Source organism: Candoia aspera, chromosome 2 (genome assembly GCF_035149785.1).
Source record: "Candoia aspera isolate rCanAsp1 chromosome 2, rCanAsp1.hap2, whole genome shotgun sequence".
In the NCBI taxonomy this organism is placed as follows: Eukaryota; Metazoa; Chordata; class Lepidosauria; order Squamata; family Boidae; genus Candoia; species Candoia aspera.
The window spans coordinates 247,480,821-247,507,558 of record NC_086154.1 but is presented as its reverse complement, the minus strand read 5'-3'; the positions used below and the strand labels follow the sequence as shown (position 1 = coordinate 247,507,558).

At 39.0% G+C, this 26,738-nt stretch overlaps 1 protein-coding gene across 1 annotated transcript in view; it reads right to left on the bottom strand.

Moving 5' to 3' along the window:
* Window positions 1–629: 629 nt before the first annotated feature.
* Window positions 630–26,738, bottom strand: part of CPLANE1 (ciliogenesis and planar polarity effector complex subunit 1) — a 74,171-nt gene continuing 48,062 nt past the window's right edge. Inside the window, exons 34-54 of the mRNA XM_063293165.1 lie at window positions 25,939–26,685; window positions 25,610–25,779; window positions 25,096–25,231; window positions 21,726–21,777; window positions 20,351–20,449; window positions 19,930–20,028; window positions 19,035–19,145; window positions 17,980–18,086; window positions 17,608–17,803; window positions 17,100–17,302; window positions 16,322–16,415; window positions 14,559–14,717; window positions 12,684–12,717; window positions 11,472–11,603; window positions 10,381–10,543; window positions 8,093–8,154; window positions 7,169–7,333; window positions 6,568–6,659; window positions 6,086–6,208; window positions 4,743–4,906; window positions 630–2,310 (exon numbers count right to left, since the gene is read on the bottom strand). Coding sequence (XP_063149235.1) covers window positions 2,170–2,310; window positions 4,743–4,906; window positions 6,086–6,208; window positions 6,568–6,659; window positions 7,169–7,333; window positions 8,093–8,154; window positions 10,381–10,543; window positions 11,472–11,603; window positions 12,684–12,717; window positions 14,559–14,717; window positions 16,322–16,415; window positions 17,100–17,302; window positions 17,608–17,803; window positions 17,980–18,086; window positions 19,035–19,145; window positions 19,930–20,028; window positions 20,351–20,449; window positions 21,726–21,777; window positions 25,096–25,231; window positions 25,610–25,779; window positions 25,939–26,685 — 3,249 coding nt within the window. The 3' untranslated portion in view covers window positions 630–2,169. The remainder of the gene's footprint in view (window positions 2,311–4,742; window positions 4,907–6,085; window positions 6,209–6,567; window positions 6,660–7,168; window positions 7,334–8,092; window positions 8,155–10,380; window positions 10,544–11,471; window positions 11,604–12,683; window positions 12,718–14,558; window positions 14,718–16,321; window positions 16,416–17,099; window positions 17,303–17,607; window positions 17,804–17,979; window positions 18,087–19,034; window positions 19,146–19,929; window positions 20,029–20,350; window positions 20,450–21,725; window positions 21,778–25,095; window positions 25,232–25,609; window positions 25,780–25,938; window positions 26,686–26,738) is intronic.

Genomic DNA, 26,738 nt, shown 5'->3' with positions numbered 1-26,738 from the left:
GGACTACACCAAACCTGAGGATAATGATTTTTTAGAAAATCCATCCCTATCCAAGATTGGATCCAAAACTTAATTAAGAGCCCCAGGTCCAAGTACCTGGCCCACCATTAAACCAAAACAACTTGCAAAACAATTACATGAAATACATGTTATTTTCTTAGTTGGAGCATAAAGATTTATCCAGGCCATCTGGCTCGCCCCATTATTAACCATCAATTCATATGACGTCCATCAATATCCAAAACGTTTTCTCAACTATAAAATGTGAGAGTTTCCTAATTAGTAATGCCAAACCTCTGACAATTTTAGAATTTCCATTAATATAAATCTGTTCCACTCAATCACTAGCCAAAAGATGTTTTTCCTCAGAGAGGATATAGGCTTCTTGCAAACAAAACAGAAAACAAAACAAAACCACCCCTTCAGATCTCAACTACTTTGAATTATAATCCTTTTAAATATTCCCCCCAATTCTTTAACATTCTGCTATACAAAAGTATTTGAAGAAAAACAGTAAAAAAATTTTTTAAATAAATGATTTTATAAAGAAAACAGCAGATGTCATTCTGGCCATCATCGAAATACAAAATTTCAAAAGACTGAACATTTTTCTCCAAGTAAATAATTAATTTTGTCGAGGGGAACCCCTTTAATCTGGAAATAAAATACAGAAACAATGAAATATAAAACACTAGGAAAAACCTACTGGTGCAGCCCTAATCGGGTCAAATGAAAAAACCACAACACTTTAAAAATGAAAGAAAATGAAGAATGAAAAATACTCTGGTTGAACCCCCCCCTGAAAATATTTCTCCATCGCATCAGCAAGGGACAATCACTCTAAACGCAAAGAATTTCAACACAGATTTTTTATAAGATTGAGGAGACAATGGATCCAGTCCAATTTATTTTGGCAGAGTGTCGTTTTTAAAAGAAGTATGTTCTTCTTCTAAGGGTTCCATTCTTTTTTCATATAAAACAGCAACAGTTCTTTATTCTTTGACGCTTTTTCTGAATATCAATATACTTCCTTTCTAAAATATCCACTTTGGAAGTGTATTTTGCAGACCTTCTGCTGATCGTAGGCATCATATCTAAACGCTCCGTATTTGTAATAGCCCTTGCTGTGATTTCAGAAGACAGTTCTGCAGTCACCGTTGCTCTCTTTGTATCTCCGAACTAAAAACGGTTTCTGCAAACCTCCCTGCCTCGTGAGGACACGCAGCAACTTGCTCCCGCAAAGCCATGCTCCTTCATCAGACCTTTGAGCCACGACAAGGGGAGACAGATTGTGCGGGGGGGGGGGGGGGGAGCTATTTCTTCTGCTTACAAGGCACATTATCTTCACAAATGCCTGCCATATTGTTTTCAACAACCCATGGAGGAAGAAAGGAACAAACTGTGACTCAGCAGACTGCCATCTTAACCAAAAGGCCAGAGTAGACTAGTCTTGGTGCTGAACTGAGGGCACTGGGGATATCGTACTCTATTGCCCACTGCATTAAAATCTTCAGAAACTTTCCTAGTTTCATGAGAGTTTACTATTATGAACTATCTCCTAAATGTGGCAGGCTAAGAGAAATCCATAGCGTAAAATACATACTGCTTTTGAATAATTCTGTTGGAGGCTAAAGAAGAAATATTTCTGAAGGGGAACAGTAATGTGACATTTTACTTGTGTTTTTTGAGTCAGTGTTAACCCCAAACTTGTCCCCCCAGCAAAAGCATTTACAAACATAACGCTAAAACAAACCAAGTATTATTTTATTATAGAAATACTATTTAAATATTCATAATTTTAAGCAAGATTCATTGAAATTAAGATGCAAGTCTGGCCATCTAAATTCTAAACACTCTTTCAGAAATAAAAGTTAGTAACATCCCTAGGACCTTGTTCACCAGATTTATTAAACACCTACATATTCTACAAAATTTAAAATGCCATTCTGTGGAACGTCACCTTGCATTTCAAATTATTCTGAAGGTAACCATTTTTTAAGTTTCCTTGGATTTTTCTGGAACGTTATGCAGAATTTCTTGAATGGGTGAATACTGGTCCTTTATGTTACTTGTAGCATTGCTTGATGATCTTGCAACTTCACCAGCAGTTATTTATCTATATATTATGCTTAATAGCCTTTTAAAGACCAGAACAGGCTAGATACTGTTTTACTTCTCCTCCACATTTGCTACCATCGCCTCTATGGCATTCCAGTCGAGCTTGCTAAGGATACTGCTGGTACTTTCAGACACACTGTCAATATTATTAAGACTGGCAATGGAGCAAGCGTCTTCTGGAAGTGAAGATTCCTACACACAGAGAGAGAGAGAGAGAGAAGTATGAATGAGAGAAGACGTAGACCAGCCAACCAAGAGACCTTTTCAAGGCCAAAAAAGAGTTTTTCCCCTCTTGGGCTACAATCAGGCAAGCTACTACAAAAGCATAAGCTCCAACAATATGCCTTAATGGTTGATCTCTGTTGGAAACCATTCATTTGCCTCTCATTTTCCTTGCTTTCTTCTTCTGTGCCTCACTGTCATCAGTGTCTTGTAGCACAATCTCCACGGAATGCATCTGCCCTGCTCTTTCAGAATGGCTCTGCCTTATCATAGGGAAATTTTTGTGTAGTACAGCAGTGATTCCTTTGGAGGGGTGCCTCAGCTTGTCTTCCCCTTCTATTCTGCCTCCTCAAAATCCTGTGAAAAACACAGCATGACAATAGTGGAGGAACACTGGAAAGTTTCCAACTGACCTGGCCTCAGTTTTTGGAAAGGCTAGATAGCCGTCTTACAGCATGGCCCACTGGCACCCTGTGAGGGCGTGGTTCTGCCCACCTCAAAAGTTGATGGGTCTTCAAATGAAACGTCTTCATGTTTTCCTTTTGAGGAACACTCTTTTTCCTAACTCTGAGACTATAATCCTGTTTCTCTGGACTAGAAGAGTAACAAGAATTCACCAGTTCCAAAACTAGAATTGGGAGTCAAGGGTAAACGCTTGCCCTCTGAAAAGGCATTCTAAGCAATATGATCCTGACTCTTCTCCCAGGAGAGACATAAATACAAAATAAATTATGTATATTATCAGCAGTGTGGTGATGTACTTTGTTCCCAGCAAATATCAACTTCTTTGATCATTATTATAACCATGCCAGTATAGAAAGAGTGCAAAATGTACATATAGGTAGTCCTCACTTACTGACCATTCATACAACAACCATTCAAATTTACAATGGTACTGAAAAAATAACTTTATGGCCCATTTATGACCTTCGCAGCGTCCCTCAGTCACGTGATCACCATTACAATCTGTACATGTTGTTCTGTCCCTGACCTGTGGTCCCCACCCTGCAGAGCAGAGATTGGAGAGAAAAGGATTGCAAGAGAGTAAGCTGCTCTTCTACACATCGAAAGCAATGCAATCCACCAGCAGCCCAGAGCTGGGAGCCACGGGCGTGCTCTGCGAACAGCTTACAGTACTCTCTTGAAATCTCTTCCTCTCCAATCTCTCTGCTCTGCGAGGAGGAGGGAGAGAAAAAGCAAGCGATTTCTGCAGGTGATCTCTCCTTTGCCTGACCCTTTCCTGCTGCCAGCTTGATCGCATTGCTTCTGATGTGTAGAAGAACAAACAGCTTACACTACTCCCTTGAAATCTCTTGTCCAATCTCTCTGCTCGGTGGGGCCCAGGGGGAAGGGTCAGGGGTCAGGCAAAGGAGATATTGCCTACAGAAATCACTTGCATTTTTTCTCTCCCCCATCCCACAGAGCAGAGATTGGAGAGAAAGAGATTTCAAGATAGTACTGTAAGCTGTTTGCATAGCATGCCCACAGCTCCCAGCCCTGGGCTGCCAGCTCGATCGCAATGCTTTCGACATGTAGAAGAACAAACAGCTTACTCTATTCTCTTGAAGGTCTTGTGAAGGGCCAGCAGCTGCCTCACCTGGGTGCCTCGCCAACAGCGGGAGAAAGAAGACGGTGAAGGGGGTGGCCCAGCGCAGGTTGCGTGTGAGTTGCGGAAGGGGGTGCTGTGGAGTATGCAGTGCACACAAGCAGAGGGGGAAGGAAGGCATGGGGTGTACGTGTGTGCAAGCAAAGGAGGAAGGAGGGCATGGTACTTATGAGTGAAGGGAAGGAGGGTGCGGTGCGTGTCAGCACAGAAAGGTGGGAGTATTACCTGAGCGGCTTGTGACCTTCCCTGCTGGCTTCCCAATTCACTTTGCTTGTTGGAAGCTGGCAGGGAAAATCACAACTGGTGATTACGTGACCATGGGACATTGCAAATGATCATAAATGCGAGCTAGCTGCCAAGCACCTGAATTTTGTTCATGTGACTGTGCAGGTGCTGCAATGGCTGGAACTTCAAGGACTGGCCATAAGTCCCTTCATTCAGCGCCATCATAACTTCAAATGGTTGCTGAATGAACAGACGTTAAGTGACAACTATCTGTATAATTGTACTTCATTTTTATTTTCTATTCATATTTTCTATTTTACTTTATTCTTCCTTCAAGCACTGTAGGATATTCCATATTTCTCCCCTGACCATTTCATTCTCACAACAATAACAGCTGGTATCTGACTGAAGGTCACCTTAGGCTAAGCAGAAATCAGAACACAGATCTCCATTCTGAAGGTCCCTACTATGTGGGCCTGTCATAATTTATATTTCTTAAAAATGAAGACACAAACAAGTAACTATTCCAGAGCTGTAGCCTGGTTTCTACTAATTACTTTGCTGTCCTCACCTTCTTGAAATGGGAATTAGATGTGCCATACAATATTTGCTGGATCTCGTCAGGAACACTCCAAACACTCACAGTGTCGTCTTCAGTCTCCTCAGTTGCCTGAGATGTCATGCTAGAAGTGAGGAGCCTTTTCTGACTCACTGACTCTCTTGTCTGATCAGAAGCTGGAGGAGGGCAAAATGTCACATTTTAATTTGTTTAAATATTCAGTAGTTTGTACTTGAATTTTGTATTAAGATCAAGTAAGTTTTAGTGTTGCTATTTATGTCTCTTAAACTATCTACAATGGAACTTCTACTTACACATTTCTATCTAACTACAGGCTCCTCCACCGTGGTTGACCTGGACATCGATCATGCATGTTATTAATGAGAGAGACAGAGGACCCCAGAATAATGCTCAAGATCTCACAGGATGCTCCTCCCAGCTTCAGTATCCTAACAAATGGAGTCATAAATGGACTGCGAGAATATCTGAGGCTGCTCCTCACCTGAGCATAGATGGGAGAAAGCTCACTGTCAAGGACACTGTGATTAATCTAAGTTCCCATGTCCCTTGATATATGTGTGATCAAGCAGGCACCATTCACATTCAGGTACAGGGCATCAAGAAGGCAATGCTCTGTGTTCCTGCAGCCCCTTCACATCCATCTAAAGAAGGCTCATAGGAGCTTCAAAACAGTGTTCTGTCTTGTTGTGGTCACAGAGTTCTCAACAAGCTAAATTATGTCAAAAAGTAATTATAACGCATGAATCTATACTGGCCGTAATATTCAGATACAGTATCTTTTCCCTCAAAAGGTTATCAGCTCAGAAGAAGGAAAAAAAGTAGTGAGTACAGGCCTTGAAAATTTTTAAGCACAGAATGCAAGTCCATAGTTGTTTCAAGTTCTGGACTACAGTTACTGCTTGCAGAACAGATTTTTAGAGCTCTCTCAAACAGTGGTGGCCATCTTCAATGAGCCTGCCAAGCAACGTAGGGAAAAAAAACGTACCAAGCTCTGGAAAGCATTCCAACTAAGAAGAGAGGGAGATCTTTATACTGTAAGTTCTGCCAACCATCTTTTTAGGTATGTTCTGACTTCTTTGGCTCATGAGATAAAGGCTTTCTGTGAGCTACCTTAGTTCAGCTAATGATTGCATTTGCATAGATGACCCCTAAAGTACTCAAAGCAGGTGAACAAAAAAAGTTAAAATCTGAAAAAAGTTCAATAGCTATGCACTAATCCCAACTGAAAAAGCCTAGTGACAGGAAGATCTTCGTTTTCTAGAAGCAAAAAGCCTCTAAAGGGAAAGTGGAGATGAGCACCAAGGAACAGCATTGAGTTTTATGCAATCACAAACCATGGCTTCTCAGGTCAAGCCTGCTACTCGTCCACTGCCTCTGGCTTCTACTGCTTTTCCAAGATGTCTCCGCTTGATAGGATTCTGATGACGTTCTTCTGTAAGGAGCTTGGCCAAGTCGACCTTAGGCAGAAAAGACAACAGAACTGTTCCTTTCCCATTATGGATTATGAACTTGAAATTATATCTCCAGATTACAATTCAGTGTGATCTAGTGATTCTTGTTGTCTTTAGCATGGCAGGAGCACAGAGCTTCTTTGCTATATATTTATGTTTGCAGCACCCTAACATTTCAATGCTCTATTGAAGTGGAATTATTATAGAATTATTGTTCCATTTTTCCATAAAGCTTGTTTGCTTATTTATTTAAACATTAGTACATAAAATATATGTGTAAAACATTACAGACTAAAAATGCTCCATGCACTTTGCGAACTGAATATTTGATAACTGGTATGATAAAGCAGATCTTGGTTTCTTACCCTTCTTCCAAGTTGTGCCACAAGATAGACTTGAAAGGGATCTTGCTGGACCCAAACCAACTTTGGCAAATGTCTTGTTCCTCCCATGGAAACTTCAGTAAGAAATATACCATATTCTTATAATACAAATAATTATTCTAGAACTTTTTGCAAATGTATATACTAGAATAGCTTCCCAAAACTCTAGACATGTTGCTGAGGTTGAGAACGACATGCTGGCTGGGGAATTCTGGGAGATGAAGTCCACACATCTTAAAGTTGCTGAGGTTGAGAAACACTGCTTTAGGTGATGAATGCCTACCTGGCAACCAGAATTGCGCTGAATGATCTACTTTCTTTCCAGTGATGGGGATGATTTAAGAAACATACCAAAGTATGATTGACAATCACTTCTCGGTACTTTGCCTTTGCTATGACACAGAACCACAGTGAAGTTAAAAGTTAATATTAATGCTGAATTTGATAACATCTTTTTCTAGGAGAAGAGCAACTGAACTCAATGGGACTTCTGTCTGACAAGCTTTGCACAGTGTTGTCACATTGGTAAATCTGAGAATGAAGTAGGAAAATTAATGGCAATATTTACTTTATAATACATTACCCTCCAGCAGAAGTGATGCGTGGCTGCTTAAAATCATAAGATGATCTTCTTCTGGGCAATGGTTTATATTCCCTGGAAGGGAGCTGCACTGTATCAGACAGCAAGTCGTGCATCAGAGTGAGAGCTTCGCTGACTCTCAGATTATGATGTTCAGACAGCAAGACCCTTCAGAGAAAGCAAATGGGCCAATTTAACTAGTAATTACTAATTACTAAACAACTGCAGATTTTTTTTAACAGACTTCTTCCCTTCTAGGTTAATTAAAAACAATCTAAGCTTGTCACTACTGGGGAGAAAACAAAAATATTCTGTTTAAAACTAAAACGTATTAGATACAAGAAATAACCTGTAAACCACTGTATGAGACATTGTTTTGATTTTGTCTGTTCAACTTCCATACAACAAACTCTACCCAAAAATATTAGTAATGAAGATCAGAGACAAGAGGACTGAAAATGTCACACAGCTTAGTACCAGCAAAAGTGGCTGAGGAAAACTTACGATTTTGGGTTCATCTTTATTTTTTCAGGTTTGCATCAGTGGTACACGTTCTCTTAAAATATAGGAGAATGCCAAACAATACGGAATTTGGAATTCCCCTAAAGGTTCAAGCCTACAGCAGAGTGAATTTACCCACAGAATAAATACAGTAGATCTGTTCTACTATGTCCCCAGCACAAAATTTCTCTTCTGATGACTTTTTGCCAGTTCTACTGAAAATTTCCCCAATACTTTCCTTCATCCTATCCCTGAGCACAGAACTCAAATGCTTCATCCTAGAATTATTTCATTCAATTAACATAAAATTTGACTGACCAGTGAAAGGTATGTGGTCACATATAGACAATCTACACTTGATATTCTAATGTCAATTGTCACATACGGTGGATTAAAAGTCTAGAATTCCAATGAAAAATAACATACTTATCTTTCTCCTTTTTCTTTTTCTGTTGTAATTTAATCTCTTGTGTTGACAGCCCAAGGGGCTACACGAAAAATACAAAGAGATACCAATATTACATCAACCTTCTGGTCTGAGGAAGCTTAATATTATTCTCAGGAACTTTACTGACAAGATGCTTAGCTTAAGAAACAATAGCCACAAGCATGATGGGAAAATAAAGCTTCCTGTAAGTCCTCATCCATTCTTAATGGGAGATTTACCAAAGCCCCCATGTGTAAAGAATCTGTCCACATAGCACAAACGCTACTGAGACCATCACATGTTTTTTACACTACCCTATTACCAAAATAGTTGAGAAACTTTCATTCTTACTTTGCTGACACATGTTATAGGTCATAATGAAAGTTTCCTTCTTCATTTTACTCCTCACAGATAAGGACCTGTTCATTACATACATCACTAGATTCTGCTTGGCAGCAATTAATATTTGAAAACAGATAATTAAGGGGACTGAGTAATTTTACAGAGAATTCCTTTTCAATATATTTTTTAATTTATCTATTTTTACATCCTTTTTGTAGCCTTCAGAGCCTCCACCCCTTTAGTTCATAGTTTTAGTATTAATATTACTAATTTTTATAGAGAGATCTTAGTGTTTTAATATTATAACATTGAGTTAGCAATCCTAGCTTTTAGTTATCTTTTATCTCTTACAATTGTCAGTGTTATTATTGTAACGTGTGTAATTTTTCCTGATTGTATTTTATGTTGGACTATGACTGAAATAAATATTTGACTTCTAAAGAAAAGCTTACTTTTTGATCATCAAGATTATTTTTTTTAAAGTTTCCTTTGTCCTTAGAGATTACAGTTTCCAGGTGTGGAATGTTACTGGTTCATCCAGCAGAATTTTCCACCATGGTTTTACAGAGATTTTGTCTTTAACAAAAGACTTTAGCAGTCTAAAGACCCCTGGCATGGCCTGTTCTTCCTGGACAACAGCCACCGCCCCTGAATCATGCTGTCAAGAACTGAGACTTGGAGAAATTCTCAATTACTCCCACTTGGGTTTCCACAGATGATGGATGAATTTGAAGAATACAGGGTTTTAAAACTGCAAATCATAAGATTTGGGAGGACAAAATAATCTGTATTTCTCTCTTCCTCCTCTTTGACAGCTTGTCCCCTTCCTCTTGGTCAAAGGGAAGGGGAGAAATTGGTGTTCCAGTCTTCTCTGAATTAGCTGGAAGACTGTGGCCTTTGAGAATGGGGGATGTCCATGGGAAATACTCCCTTTCCTCTTCACTTGTTTAGTCCCTCTCTACCTGCTCCTGATCATCAGAGGAAACAGAAAGAGCCATCCACCTCCACCGTAAGAAATGTCTAGGCTCAAGGTTTGGTTAGCTGGTGTGCCAAGGGGAAAGGCACTCTGCAGCACTTGGCCTGTTTCTCAGCATACTCTGAGGGATAATGTAGCAATATACCATGGGTTAATCAGACAATCAAACAGAAATCTCCACTTTGGGGGGGCTATGGTCACATTTTGGGTTTCTAAGGAGTACCCATATCCCAGGTGCCACCAAAATTAACGGCTGTGAGGAAGATGATCAGCTGCAAAATGGTGGGACCAAACGCTTTTCTCCATGCATAGGAGTGCTGCACGTCCTTCCATTTCCTGTGCATCCTCCTTCTCGGACTCCTTTCTCCCAACTTCCCTGGCTAACTGCTCTATCCTCTCTCTCCCCCCACTCCCCACATAGCTGGTCCTGCCCCTTGGGCTGCCCTCCCCAATATCCTTCCTTGGCTCCCTGTCTCTAGAGTGCCCCCTCAGTGCTTTTTATACTATCTCTGCCGTTACTCACTTAACCCAATGGGAACAAGCCCTCCTCTTTGTTCTGCTTGCTCACTTGCTTTTGACAGCTGGGGGCACCGCATAACAAAATTCTGCCTTGCAGTCCCCACCATCTTTTTCCCCTGAAATATCTGAGTCCACTTGAGGTCCACAGGCATGACGTGGAAATAAAAACAGTGGCTGGAAACCAGAATTTTTCGCTGAAGCACTGTAATTTTTTTTGAGGGATTTACACTGGGTGAGGTTTCTGATCTCAGGCTCTAGAATGATTCATTGTTATTATAATTCATCATCATATTTCTTCTCATATTTGCTCCTATAACTGATATGCCATGCTTCTGAGTGGGTGGCCACCCAGATTTAGAAATACAACTTATAACAAAGAGATTAATATTGGTTAAAAAATACGTTTCTCCTTTTAATGTAGCTGTAACAATTCAGTGCAAATAGCCTTACCATTTTTCTCAAATGGAATGGATTGTGCTCTTTTGCCCGCTTTTCAGACAGAGTTTGCATATATTCAGCAAGTCTCTCTTTTCGTTTTCTTTTCATCCAAGCATGCAACTCTTTTTTATCCTTCTCAGCTTTATATGACTGTCTACTTGGTATATTTGAAAGACTGAAATAACAAAGTCAGAGCCTCTGACACATTATTTTTTTACAACATGGTTCTTAATCAAAATAGCGTATTTTGCTCCCAAATTGTTTTAAAGATTCCAGAATTGTGCAGTGGAAATAAGCTATTTCTAAATTTGTAATAACAAGCAGAAGTTGGCAAGGCAATTGTTATTTAAAGAAAAAAAACATCAAAGTAAAAATATGACAAATGGCCATAATTTACAGGAAAAAAAATGTATGGCTAGCATTCCTTTGTTCTTTTGCCCTTTTTCTAATCCACATTTACAGATAATCATTACTTGTAATTATTTAATGGACTGGTAGAAATACTAAGTATGGAAACAAGCAATCCCATCTGCCCAAGGATACTGATCCATTCATAGGCTGTTTGTCATCGGATATATCTCAACAAGGTTCTTTTATACTAGTCACTCAGTTCTGTATTCAGTCCACCTTCAATCAGCACCCATTCATTCTTATCTGTTTCAGTGCACCCACTTATTAAGTATCCCATTCCAACTGCATTCAATTTACTTTGTTCCTCCTAACATACCCAACTCTCACTTCCATATGAAGTGGGGAGAAGCATGCCCACAGCCACTTCCACTCTTTTCAACTAACATTCATTCCTCAGAACAGACCACATACTACCCAATAGCATTTTACCAGCATTTGCATATCGTAACATTTCTCCATCCGTTGCCCCATCTTAGAAAATATTTAACCCAGAAACAAATTCATCTACTTTCTTTATTTTTCACTATTTGGAGGTAACTTGCAATCGTTCACTCTATTTTTCCTTATCAAAAAAACCGACTACTTTGATCTATCAAATCTATGCTCTTTGGTGCATCATGCAACGTAACATTTGCAACACAGCATCATCAGTACAAAGAGCAAAGTTATTGAAAGTGTAAATATAACACTACCTGGCCATTTTTTTAGCCTGAGTTTCTGTAAGACCCAGCTCTAACGGAGAAACACCATTCTCCACTATAAGATCATTAATGATGTCCAAAACATCAGTAAAGCCAGTGATTTGAAGGGGATCTTCTGAATACCTGTAGAAAAAACTAATTATATTGCTGCAAACTGGAAAGCTACTTTTAAAATAAACAATGAGATCAAATTAAATAACATCTCAATGGCACTTCTATATCTTTACATTTTTTAAAAATAGCTGAAATACAAGATATGCTACAAATATACAAGTGTAGGCAAAGGATGGATTTTAATCATTTTCTCACACTACAGCTGGTCCTGGCTTAATGGCCATTCGTTCAGCTGGCGGAGGAGGCCAGGCAGCAGTGTGGGCAGTGGCTCCCTGGACAACCGTGGCAGCAGTTGGCACTGGGCAGAGATGGTGGGGAGATGGGCAGGAGGGGAGACTTAAAAGGGAGGCAAATGCTTCAGGGTGGCGTAGCCTTGTCTGCCAAAGGGAGCTTGCAGGGCCTGGCTGGGGAGGAGGCAGCGGGATGGAGCCAGCAGTGAGGGCCTCGCCTAGCAACCGGGATATTGGAACTGCCATCGCTAAATGGCGTGGTCACGTGATGTTGTTATATTTTAAACCAGGGAGGCAATTTTTTTTTTTGCCTTCAAGTCAGTGTTGACTCCTGGTGATTGCCTGGACTACTCCCTGCAGTTTTCTTGGCAGGATTATGGAAGTGTTTTGCCACTGCCTGCTTCCTAGGGCTGAGATAAAAAACTGAATATTTTAAAAACAAATAAAATATGTTTAAGAGATTTATTCTTGAACTTCAGTATGAATGGAACGTCATGCTACCTCTCAGGTTGTTTAATTTCCTGCCTAATGTTCATGTCAGCAGTGATCCTACTTTGTAACACTGAGCAAGCTATAAAATTGTATATTTTTCCTTAGATGTTAATATCTGTGTGATTAGGACTACTGTAGGTCAAATTTGGCTCTCAATAAACCCATCAGTGAAAACTTTATAATCAGTATAAAATAATTTCTTCCTATCATTTTAGAATGTGCTACTAAGTAGAGGATAGAATCTGTTTCCAAAATGATTAGTAAGCTTGTATATTGATAGCGAGGTGTCTACATTTTGGTACGAAAGTTGCCCAGTATGATTCTCCTCACTTCAGTAAATGCTTCTGAAATATTTTCTCATACATACCTCTTATCTTCTTCTTCCATTTTAAAACTGGTATCTACAATACAAACAGAATTTATCACTAAATGTGTAACATTAGGCTAAAACCAACTTTTACACTTAATAAAACAGCCAAATATTAATCAAAATTTTTATTTTTTATTTTTTATCCCGCCTTTATTATTTTTACAAATAACTCAAGGTGGGGAACGCACCTAATACTCCTTCCTCCTCCTATTTTCCCCACAACAACAACCCTGTGAGGTGGCTTGGGCTGAGAGAGAGGGACTGGCCCAAGGCCACCCAGCCGGCTTTCAGGCCTAAGGTGGGACTAGAACTCTCATGCCACGCCTGATTGGCTCTTGGGCTGAGAGAGAGTGACTGGCCCAAGGCCACCCAGCCGGCTTTCAGGCCTCAGGAGGGATTAGAACTCACAGTCTCCTGGTTTCCAGCCCAGTGCCTTAACTGCTAGACCAAATATTATTTCCTTTCAAGTCAAGTCAAACTGTATTATGGGTCACTGACCCAGACATCATTAAACAAAACAAAACAAAACAAAAATTACTTCCTTTCTTACATGATGGTACTCTAAAATAAATAGACTGAGGGCTATTACTCTTTTTATAGTATATGTTGGCCCACAGAATTTAAAAAGCTCTTCTGTCACTTGATAAATAGGCCAATCCTTCAAGCCTAAGTGTCTGAAATAAGTATAGAAGACCAGACATCCCTTTCACAAGCTAGTACAAGATCACAACTTTTCATTTGGTATTAGCAAACTTCAGATTGCAATCTTACACATAACACAGTGAAGACTTTGTGGTAATGTAAATGTGTAGTTGTGAGGCAAAGCAACTTTGTGAAGGAAACGTTTAGTGGGATATTTACGATAATATTTTCTCCATTATATTTTGCAAAAACTAAGCAGGTTATAGAGCAGTGTTTCTCAACCTTGGGAACTTTAATGCTGGCTGGGGAATTCTGGGAGTTGAAGTCCACACATCTTAAAGCTCCCAAAGTTGAGAAACACTGTTATAGAGCACAGGTAACAAAACAGAAAATAGGAACTTGCTGTTTTGGGCTATCACAAGAGACTGAGACAGCCACCACAGAGAATCAGGCTGATGTGTCAGTATCATTCCTAGAATGTTGACAGGGGAAACTCATAATTTAATAACAAATCAACAGACCAAATTCATACAGTTAACAATACTAAGAAAAAATAATTTGATTCTCTAAGAGATTCTGAAGGCAGAAACTAAATAATATAACTGGTGAAGAAGTTGCATTCTACAAGATCCATGGAAAATTAGTTGCAAATTAGTGTGAGCTTTCACATCTCACACTTTCTTGAATAATGGAAGTTTGAGCACAGGTGTTTCTACTCAACTTCCTATCCAGCATATCTCACTGGTTCATGATAATTTGGGCAGCCTTATAAAGCAATAAATATGGCTGCTACATGAAATTATTATTTCAGAAGTATTATGAGTACAGGGTCTTCAGTAGGTAGCAGAATCTAGCTGACCTCAACTGATCCCCAAAAAGCTAAACACTATTGGATCTGGTTAGAACTTGAACAGGACATTGCCATGAAATCCCAAGGCTGAGGACAAGACTGGAAGTCAAAACGAACATCCTAGAAGAGAATGACATATTGTTCCTATATTGTCACCAAAAAGGCAACATGGACGTGTTTTCTTAGGACACTAGGAGTCAAGCTGGAATCAAAAGAGATCTTTATGAAGGCAGAATTATCACACACATTCCAAATCTCAGAACTGTTAACTGGTTTGTGTAAAAATAGGGATACATTAAAGTTTAGCAAAAAAACACATGCTAGAAACAATTAGGAATATGTTTACAGAATCACCAAATAAAACGAAGAAACAGTAGTACCGGAAGACAGCTTTTTGACCTTGGGATGACTAGCAGCTGATACTGAAGGGGAAACAGAAGGTGTTTTCAAGGCAATGAAACTATTTTGGGAAGATTTTGCTTCTAAGGTATCTTTCTCCTCTGTAAAATTCTCCACTATTACCCGGGTTGAATAACGTTCTAGTTCAACAGAAGAACAGAGTGAAACCAAAGTTAGAAGCAGCACAATATTAAAAGTTATGCAACTTTCAGGATAGAAGCTACATTCCTGTCTTACAGCAAGTGCAACGAAGAGTTGAGTGCGGATTTATCATGGCATGTGCTTTGATGGACTGTAAGGGGCAATGCTCCTTTAAAGGCTCAGGACATGCTTACTGATCCCATAGTATCATTATAAAATCAAGAGGTTTCAGTAGCACAAAGACTCTTTTATCAGCTGCAGCTGTTATGTCAACTACCAGCCACTCATTATGAAAACAGCCTGGCCACATTTATCTTCCACTGGTAGCTTCCCAAATGTTTGTGGTCCTAAACAGAGTTGTAAGATTACTGGTTGGAGCTGGAAGCCTAAATTACATTATGACCAGAATTAATCAGTTTCCATAGCAAATTCCCAAACTCAATTCCAGTTGTGGCTTTGATCTTTAAAATGCATACATGTAGTCCTCAGATTATGACCATTCATTCAGTGATTGTTCAGAGTTATGATGGCACTGAATGAATGGTACTTACAACTGGTCCTCAGAGTTCCAGCCGTTGCAACATCCCCACAATTGTGTGTGGCGATGTCACGGTGAGCTGCAGTCACATGATTGCAATTTCCAATGTTCCCTGCTGTCTTCCCACAAAGTCAGTGGGAAAGCTGGCAGGAAGTCAGAAATTGCGATCACATGAGGTCCTTGCTTAACAACACACATGGTCCTCAGGTTACGATGGCAACTGGGACTGCAGGAATTGACATTGTGGTTTATGACTGCATTGCTTTGTGATGAAAATTCCAGTCCCATTTGCCACTGTAAGCCAAGGTCTACCAGTAATGGCTTGAGACCAGGCTTCTCTTCTTCCATATATATCTACTAAATCTCCTTTATGTGCTCCTATTACGTGACAGGAGATAGTTACCTTTTTGATAGAGATGCCTTAGTTTGTGAAATTACATCAACCATGAGGATCTTTTTAGAAATTATGTTGGTACCAGATGAATATTTTTAAAATATCTATGTCTCTTTGATCTTAAAGTACTGAATTATAATCCACCATTACCACAGTGTGGATTTTTTGCCACATGATTAAATTGGTTGTGGATGAAATAAAAATTAAGTTATTATGACTAACCTGCTCTAACATATTATTATTGACTATTTATGATGTTCTACCTTACTGATTTTTGGAGAGCCACTTAGATAACAGTATTATTGCTAAAGTTTCCTACTGCTTTTTATTCATTTCAGAATGTTTTACCTCATAAAAGCTGTCATCTTCTGTATCTTCCTCACTTTTTTGGAGGTGCAAACATTCCTAATCTATTTTTTAGGACCATGCAGCAAATTGGACTTAAAGGGAAAAGGTGAGACAAAGCATGAAAGGGGACAAGGGTTATACCTGTTGGCATCTCTATAAACAATGTGCCCTTTCTCCTGAGGTGGCCAGGCTGCCATGCAATCTCAGGTCAAGATGCATTTAAGTTAAGGAGGTATATACTCTGAATCATCTTTTCCTTTTCATTTCTAGATTGCCTTACAGCCATACTATTTTCAACCCAAGCCTCAGCCAGTAACACTCACCTGCTTTGCAAAGCTTAACACCTGGTGCAAAGTACAGTATGTCATCCTCTTCTTGATCAGGTATCACACTGACATCTTCTGCTGTTTCCCCAAACTGCAAAAAAGAGACACTTCTGACATGTAGCACATCTCACCTAAATCAATATATGTCTAAAGTTGTTATTTCAAGAACATGTCTTTTCCAAGCATCTTTTCCCCATCTTAATCAATACAAGAGTCCAAAATTAATACAAACACACTGGGAAAAAAAAATACAACTGCAGCTGTTAATATAAAAAAATCCCCTCTCCTTTACAGATTTTTCTTCACATTTGCAGAAGGTTCTTTTATGATGAAGACTCAATTAGAAAGTATATCTGGATCTATGCTTTTAACACTGGATTCACTACAGTTTATTATTTTTGTGTGTATCTGTCCTCACAATGAAAGTATTAATAAAATTCTACACTTTATATATTAGTTTGTATGTGACTTTTTTCATTAAAATTGTTAATTAAAATTAAACTGAATTACAATTAAATGGTTTACTTTAAGCCACTCAAGTCCAATGTAAGATCAATGAAGTATTTTTTCCAATCACAGGAAAATTATTTATATCCCTAACTTTTGCACAAAGTTTTCTAAGCAATTCACTACCAGCCAGAAATCTAGCGGCGCATCAAAGACATATGTTTTCTCCTCCATTTGAATGTACATATAATTATTAATCTATTTAAATAGATATCCTGTTATCAAGGAAGAGAAAGATTTAAACAGAAGAACATGAAGTGAAATGTACCAATTTAGTAGTGCTATATTCTTTCTCCATTCTTTCTGCCAAATTTTGTAAGTACGATAGTTGTCTATCCATTTCTTGTAGTTTGCCAGAAAAGTGCTGCCTACTGATCTTTTGGCCTAACAATTCTGTGTAAATATTGGGAAAATCGTCACAAAGGAGGCTTGAAGTAAGATGATCGCTGGCAGTTTCTTCCTCTGTTAATCCTGGTGATAGTAGAGACAATACAATTTGAAGACGATCTTCTTTCAATCAGACAAAGAAAAAAAGTGCTAAATATTTCCCAATGCAGCCAATTACAGGGTTGAATTAAAAGTCATAACGAAGTTTTATTTATCTACAAAATTTCAAAGTTTGCTCACAAAGTGCTAATAAACAATCAGAGTAGAGAGATATAGATGTTACATTCCCTGTGTATGATGTTTTACATGATTCCCCCCATCCCACCCCAGCGTTCCCCTGGATACATTTTAAAAGCAGATGTTGCAAAACAAAAACTGTAGATGTTTACCTTCTCTCTTAAATTCTTCCAGTGGTACCACATTGGTAACAGAGGCTGCTGTATAATGCGGTTCTGCAGAAGCTGGGAATTCAGGCTCCACAGGTTGTGTGACAATAGGCTGTGCAGCAGGCTCGGGTATAACTGGCAAATTCTTGAGAAGATCGCCAGCCTCTATATCGGTCACGCTGATATATCTCTGTTCAGCCTACACCACATATTTAAAAACAAACAAACCCCAGTTGTAGGTAGCAAACCAAATGTTAAACCATTAAATATTTATACAACTGCCCTGGAGAACTGAACCTCTCCTCCCATGAGCGACAATTTACTGAAGTGCTAGACACACTGTTGCATTTTCAGGAGACATTTCTCATGACTGACCCAATCAGATGAAGATGGCAAAGGCTTCTCTGTAGTTTCACTGGATGACTTAAAGTTCAAATACAACTCTGGTGGCAAAGTCTGAGGAACGCAAGAAGGTAACGGTACTACAGAAGAGAAGAACATGGTTAAAAGTCACCAAAGGTGGGATGTAGCTTGGAGAGCTGTAAAGGCAACTTGGAAACAGAAACAGCAATACTATGAACACTGAAATGCTGCAAATGTAATTGTAGAATAGGACTTTTTTTTTTTTTTACATCTAAAGCAAGGGCAGGCAAGCTGATTTCCAAGGTCCTGTGCGCTTCCTGGAACTTTTTTGTTATGGCCCATGGAGCATCTTTTGACTACCATTGCTGAAAATTGATGGCATGGCTTAATCACCATGTACATACAAGAAAAAAACTGTGATGTGAGCCTTAAAATAAACATACTTAAAAACAAGCAAGTCTCACCTCCCCAAATTATGAATAGATACCAGAAAACCTTGTGTTTTGTAGGTGCTTAAGGTACATCTTTGCTTCCTTGCTCTAACTATGGTGAACTTTGCCCTCCCCCACAACAGGGGTTGGGTATGACCACAATCACCAAAGGCTGTTCATCCTGATCTTAACCTTTGTTGAGGTCCAGTGAGGAAACACAACTGCAGGGATTCCTATTTTCTCTAACAGTGAAAAACCTCTGAACAGGTATTTTAATGTCTAAACTGCAGGAACAGTACAAACAGTACCAAGCATGCTTCAGATACACTAAAGCCCTTGTGCCTACCAAAGCCATTAAATGTAAGTTTAAGTTCAACTTTAATATTAATATTCAAGAGCTCTATATTTTGACCAACTATTATCAGTTATGCAGCTAACAGAACAGTAACATATAAATCAGCAAAGGACAGTATTACATAATATTCATAAAACCAGAGGGTCCCCATCCTTTGGATAAAATAAAATACTCTTTGTACAATATTATAAAATTGTAGTATGTAACATCTGTCTTCTAAAGTTTAAGGACAGTGAAATCAGAGATTGTATATTCACAACATAGATAAACAGAAAGCACACCTGTTTCAGAAGCAGAAGCAGAAGCGGAAGCAGAAACGATTGGCTGATTTTTACTAGTTTCAGCAATTATGTTTTCTGAGACTGTTTGAACATCCTGATGTGATTTAAGAACTTGATTGATAAGAAAAACATATATAAAGTCAGAAAGCTTTTAACAGATAAAACATTCTATTTCTCATATACAAGAGCTATTCCTGGAGGAAATTAGATTTTATAGGAATTACTGAGTATCCCTCTTCTGGGGGAGATGGGCGGGAATCAAATTTGAAAAATAAATAAATAAATAAATAAATAAATAAATAAATAAATAAATAAATAAATAAATAAAATCTTACAGCTAAATTTAAATTTAAAGTCAGAGAAATCAATTTAGAGCAGCTTGTTTCATGAATGGATGAGCTCCCTTTGCTGGCTAATTAGCAGTATCTCTTGCTCCCGGACAGGAAGACTGTTTCGTCAGTTCCCCATAAAATGGCAGTTGGGAACTTTCTCAGGCAGCAGGCACCACAGAATAAACATTTTAAATCTCACACACCAAGGTCTCACAAGATCTTGTGAGACTTTGGCATTCTTATCTGAATTGTTATGAGATCTATGGCAAAATCTCTAAACTCTCACAAGATCTGGACAGTTTTGGCTTTATTTAATTCTGAGTCCATGTTGCTTCTCACTGCTATACAGTTTCCTACAGCCCCGCTCTAATGCACCCCTGGGGACAGATTTTGGGAGAAGAAAATAGCAGTGGGGGAAAGTGTAACTCAATAAAAAGGGTTTCTTTCTCCTTTTTCTGAGCAGAAGGCTTGTAACTCTGGATTCCACCATGGTTTGTTTGTTTGTTTATTTTTGACATTTATACTTTTGTGCTTCTTCAAGAATAATTTGAAAGAAAACACACCTGTTACAGATGCAGAAGCAGAGGTGACTGATTGGTTTCCAAAAGATTCATCAATTAATTCTTCTGATAGAGTTTGTATATTCTGATGTGATTTAAGAACTTTATTCCCAAGGGGGGGAAAAGAAGATCAAGATGAATCAAGAGGAGAATGTATTCTGCTAGATTATTATAAAGGGAGCTTATTCAGGAGATAAAGGTTAGATAATTTTGCGGAGCAGAACAAATTTCAAATGCAGAAATGAAAGCATTTGGATGGGCATTTATTTTCTACAACTGTTGCTTTGCAATCCAGCATTCAAACTTATTTGAGAAAATGGACATAAATTTGTGCTCTTAGAGAAAGTAAATTACTTTAGTGGGAAACCATTTCATTTTCAAAGCTTTAAAAAACAGTAAGTATAATTTCTTGCGGTTGTATTACCAGTATCTGTATTTGTGCTGGCATCTTGGAGATCTGCAATCTTTTTTCCTACAGAAGCCAGGTAATGTAGTGCTGCTGATGAAATATATGTATCTGATTCTAAAATAATAGAACATAGAATTATTAATCAGTTCAAAAACAAAAATATTATTTCAGAAGCTATTGCTAATTGCATCACTTCAGCCATTTGCTTGAAATTGGAAAAAATCTAATATTCAATCAAGAGGGTTTATGAAGAATATGGGCAGTACCCATGTTTAATTCCCTTCCTCCACCAGTTTGCCTACCAACTGTATTTGTCACCTGCATTTTTCCCTTTACTTTCTAACACTGAAAACAGGTAGCTGGAACCTGATAGCAACCCCTTTCCGATGCTCCTCAGAACAACGTTAGGTCCTGACATAATATTGTTCTGAAGCATGTTGAAGCCTGTAAAGCTGGATTTTGTAGTATGAGAGGGAGAGGGATAAAAAAACAAGGTAATAAAGCTTTACTGCCAAATGCTATTTCCTCCCAATCCTGGATATATTCATGTTTCATAAAATCATCCAAAAGCCTCTAATCCACTGCCTGTGAAGGGTTTAATTAATTAATTTTTGAAATTTCATCACTACTCATCTCCCCCAAAAGATTACTTTAGATATAGCAATAAATCTGGGAATTACAGCCAATTGTAATGAGGATATAGTGAAATATCATCTTACAAGAATGAGAAATAAATCTGCACTTCCCTGTGCTGTCCCAGGCAACTATCCGATCAGTTGATGGTGGGCAAGAGAAGCACGATGGATTTTTCCTTCCCACCAACAAAGGGAATCTCTATACGTTTGGCCCCCACTCCTCAGTGTTCAGGAAGATGACAAGCTTTTAATTATTAATAGAATGGGCTTTAATGATGATGGTTTTTAATTTTACCTATGATTTTAATTGCAATATATTGTATTTATTTTTATGTTTTATAATCTGTATTTGAGTGATGCACAGACAGAAAAATGGGATATAAATTCAATACAGGCATAAATAATAAATAATTACTGTATTCCTTCCTACAATGACCACAATGCTCTTGCAATTAATATACTTTAAAGGGAAATTGGTAGAATGTATTAGCACAATAGAAACATGCAGAACTCTAAGCCAGGAACCTTTTTGAAAATGCATCTTTCATCAAATACACAGTAAAAAATAATTTAAATACTGAGCCAAGGCAGATTTCTGAAAGTTTTCCATGAATCTGGAGATTAGGGGCTGCTAATGAGAAATTCCGTGCACAAATTATATAGGTAACCACTGCCATTCAGGATAAATACAAAATCGTGATACACTGGAAAAAAACATTCAATCTTTCAACATAATTTTGCTGAAAAAAACTTACTCATTAATGAATTGTCATCACACTGGCCAGAGATTAACTCTGCTTGGTATTCCTAGTGCAAAAATAATTTAATGCTATGAATATACTTCAACATACTAGTAGTATTTTTCAGTGTATATTGCTAGGAAACAAGAAGAGTAGATTTAATTACAGTCCCACACCCATAAAACACAAATTCAGAATTTAAAATACAAAAACACCAACAAAACACAATGTTTAAAATACAACTGCCCCCCCAACCTGAAACAATAATGAGAAGAGGATATCATCTGGCTTCTGCAAGCCACCGGTATTGCAAAACACTTGGCAACCTTTGTGGTGGTTGTCCAAATTACATCTTGCAGAAGGAAGACTCAGGGTTGAACTGTGGAGTCCTTGGTGCTCTCTGAGCCTTGTTGTTTTCTTGCAGATGTTTCATTGCCAGACTAGGCCCCTACCAACAGAAGCAGGGCAAGCCACAGTATATAAACTGAGAGCAAGGCCCACTCCCTCTTTGCACTGAAGATGTTGCCTAGTCTGGCAATGAAACGTCTGCAAGAAAACAACAAGGCTCAGAGAGCACCAAGGACTCCGCAGAAGGAAAACTGTAATTTCTTGACCAGAAAGGTAACTAAACTTACTGATAATCAGGTTTATGAGTGCCAGCTGCCCTAGGTGGTACAATGAGCCATATAGCAATACATGAATTACTGACCCTACCTCTATATCTGAGCAGAAACGCATATGATCATTGTGCGGGAGACTGGTGTACTTGCCTATAGTCTCCGTAATAGGTAGTATGCCAATTATGGCTGCGAGAGCTGGACCATAAGGAAGGCTGAGAGAAGGAAGATAGATGCTTTGGAACTGTGGTGCTGTAGGAAAATTCCGAGGGTGCCTTGGACTGTAAGAAGATCAAACCAGTCCATCCTCCAGGAGATAAAGCCAGACTGCTCACTTGAGGGAATGATATTAAAGGCAAAACTGAAATACTCTGGCCACATAATGAGAAGACAGGACACCCTGGAGAAGATGCTGATGCTAGGGAGAGTGGAAGGCAAAAGGAAGAGGGGCCGACCAAGGGCAAGGTGGATGGATGATATTCTAGAGGTGACGGACTCATCCCTGGGGGAGCTGGGGGTGTTGACAACCGACAGGAAGCTCTGGCGTGGGCTGGTCCATGAAGTCACGAAGAGTCGGAAGCGACTGAATGAATAAACAACAAGAAGCCTCCTGTGAGAAATATTCAGGATGTTATAGAGGTGGGTAGGATCCCTCCATGGAGAACCTGCAACTGCACCATAATAAGGATGGATGATTTGGGTCCTGTCATTTTGTAAATCTAAGTCCCAAATCCTCCATATGAGTTTGATTAAGGCTTCGTCTTAATATTGCCTGGAGTGAAATGCCACAAAATGCTAGATTGGAATCAATTTGCCTCTTCAGGGATGAGGGAAACCTATCCAATAGGGTGAGGTGAACTACAGACTCACCCCAAAGGGTTTCTTTCAGCCAACACCTGAGACAGCAAAGTCTCAGGTGGGCCCCAAGAGAAATGCAGCCAAGCTCTAGTTTAAAAAGGGTAATTGAAGCTGAATGTGTGACACGGAGTATGGCTTTCAGAAACTCAGACTGAACAACTTCTAAAGTAGGGGCTTCCTTATAAACACAGAATTGTGTATCATATAACAAGCCCAAGACCTTTGCTTTATATAATTTTATTGCTGCAGATACATAATTATTGCCATGACGACTGGCATATTTTAAGATTGCATTAGAAACTCTGAGTTCCAACAGAAACTGCACTCAGATGATTGTTCTAGTGGGTGGAGGGTTGGAAGGGGATACCTAGGTACTTGAAGTCCTTACCCTGATCTATTAGTCTTTTGTTAATTTCCCATTTAACAAAAAACACATTTTAGAGAAAACTAGAACCTTAGTTTTGGAATAACAGATTTCAGGAAATTCCATAGAACAACAGGACACAAAAGCAACTCAGTATCTATGAAGGCCCACTTGGGTTATGGATAAGATGATCACATCGTCTGCATACAAGAGGACTGAAACAAGTAACTGCTACAGCTACTCCTCAGGTTACGACAACAATTGGGACCAGAATTTCTGTTGTCAAGCAATGCAATCGTAAAGTGACCCGTTGCTGTCGTTAAGCAAGAATCATGGGTCGTTAAGTGAGCACCTCCTAGCAACTTCCTGCCGGCTTCCAATGTTCAAAGTCAGTGAGGAAGCCAGCAGGAAGTTGCAAGTCCCAGGCAGCTCGCAAGCAGGCCAGCACGCAGGTAAGTGGCTGCTGCTGGGTGGGAGAGGGAGAACGGGGGTGTGCAGGTGGCTGGGAAGCCACAGTGCGAGCATGGCAGGGCTTGGGGTGGCTGCTGCTGGGTGGGGGAGGGTGCACAAGTGGCTGGGGAGGCACAGCGTGAGCACAGTGAAGGGAGGGTGTGCGGGTGGGGAAGACTTACCCGAGCAATTTCCAACCTTCCCTACCAACTTCCTCATTGACTTTGCTTGTGGGAAGCCGGCAGGGAAGGTCGCAAATTGCAATCACATGACTATGGGACACTGCAACCGTCCTAAGTACGAGCCAGTTGCCAACTCAGATCATGTTCACGTGACTGCGGGGGTGCTGGGATGGCCAGAACTTCGAGGACTGGTCATAACCACCATTTGTTCAGTGCTGTCATAACTTCGAACAAGTGGTTGTTAATCAAGGACTACTTGTACACTTTTCAATTAACATACTACCTAGTTTGCATTTTCTGTAACATATCATTTCACTGCATTTAATTTGCTTCTGTGATTCCCATCTTCAGTCTAAAGCAATGCATAGGAAATATATGAAGCTGTGAAGTTTGTTGGTTTATTTTTATCCTGCCTTTATTATTTTCATAAATAACTCAAGGTGGCGAACATACCTAATACTCCTTCCTCCTCCTATTTTCCCCACAACAACAACCCTGGGAGGTGAGTTGGGCTGAGAGAGTGTTACTGGTCCATGGTCACCCAGCTGGTTTTCATGCCTAAGGCGGGTTCAAATGTACTATATGCTGAATATTTTCTCAATTTGGAAGGTCTTCTACATTCCGAACAAGATATTATGTATGTTAGCAGAATGCTTATTTCTTATTTTAAATAAGGATGACAGAATGTTTTGTCCTAGACTATTATGTATTGACTATGCTAAATTTGTCTTTACAGAGAAATGAGATTTTTTTCTGGAATATTAGCAAACACAAATCAAGCCTATAGTTACAATGAAAATGAATGAATAGGGAAAAAAGTGGACTAGTGCATCACACTTTGTATACTATATTTTATCTTAAAACCAAACAATATAATGAAGGTAATTATCAATTAACATTTTCTTATCGCTTACCTTTGTTTGCTCTACAGCCTCAGGACAAACAGCGGAATTATCTTGTTGATTAGTTACAATGGCTTTCATCCTTTCTTCCTTCTCCTTCTTCCTTTCTTCCTTCTCCTTGATCTGATTTTCAGTGCGTCTCTTCTGTCTAGTATCATAACAACACAGAAATATGTTGTTTGGAAAATTCTCAGAATGCTCCAGACTCAGTCCTATTCATTTGGCATAGGCCCTCCAAAGCAGAATGACAGCTCTGCTTAGGCTCTGGTAGGTTCAAGAAGATGGTGCTGGGCATATAACATGTGATATTGGGAAGATGCTGGTAGGGCGTAAGTGAATAGAACTAGCTACATCAATTATTGGGTCACAAAGAAATGTACTCAATATTTTTAAAATATGGAGAAACTACACTTGCTCTATTCTGCAACATTTACTACTTTATAAGAAAAGTTCTTCTCTCTTTTGTGCAAGAACTAATACAATTACGATCAGATTTTGGTAGATAGGATTAAACGTTTGGTTTTACCTTTTTCTATTACTCCTAACTTGTCTTGCTTCACTTAGTTTAATGTTAGCTTTTAATAACTGGATCTGCTTAGGATGGTCTTTATGTCCATGGTGCGGGTCTTGAATGAAATGCTGGCTTTGTTCAAATGCAATGAGATCTTGAAGTGGAATGAGTCTCGGTATCTGAAACTGTTCATAAAACAAAAGAGAACATGCCATAAAATAATGTTTCCCTTTCAATACTTGGGAAGCAAATCAAGCTGAGAAATATTTCATTTATAAACTTAAATGGAAGTGATACTAAGACATTTAAATTAAATTAATATACGTATTTATAAAATCCATTACCTTGGTTAGTGGAGCTAAATTAGCATTAAGCAATGGTAATCCTGTCTGTCTAAGGGGTCCTCTGGAATCTGTATTTTTTGTTGTAAATCTGATTGGCAAACATTTGGATTGTGGGTCAGTCTTCAGATATAGCAAAGGAATTTCAGTAAAATTTCCGTATGTTTCATGTAAATTAATTTCATTGTCAACCAATGTTTTTTCTGCCCTTAGATGTTCATGGAAGTGTTGTAATGGTGCTGCATTTTCCTTTTTTCCATATTCTTCTAAAGGAAAATGTTTGGAAGTCCCTTTCTTGACTGTTTCTGTCCAATGGTTTGTCTGCTCTTGTGCTTGCTTTATAACATTTTGGTCATAATGGTTCAACTTTAGGTGTGCTCCTGTCTCAGTTGTGGGTCCTGACATCTGTAAACTTCGACGATCTTGTGCCAGAGAAGGAGGGGGACCCCAGGCTTCTCTTCGTTGTGAGAATGGTCCGCAGAAAACTCTGGGGGGGCTTACTGGGCAGAAATTGAGTGGCTGAAATTGATGATTTGTTTTTAGTTTAAGCAATGGAAACCCTTCTGCGTTATTTATAGGTTTTGCCAATGGAATAAGCTTTGGTTTCTTCTCAGCATTTAGGGAAGCGGATAACAGAGGGAGTGGCCTGGCTGGATTCTGATGAGGTGGGCTCTGAACTGGTAGAATCAATCTTGCACCAACAGACTGACTCCCTTGTAATGCTGAAGAATCACTGATGTGCACAGGTTTCTAAATAAGGCAAAAAATTACAATGTAAGATTTTTATTATAATAATACTTGCT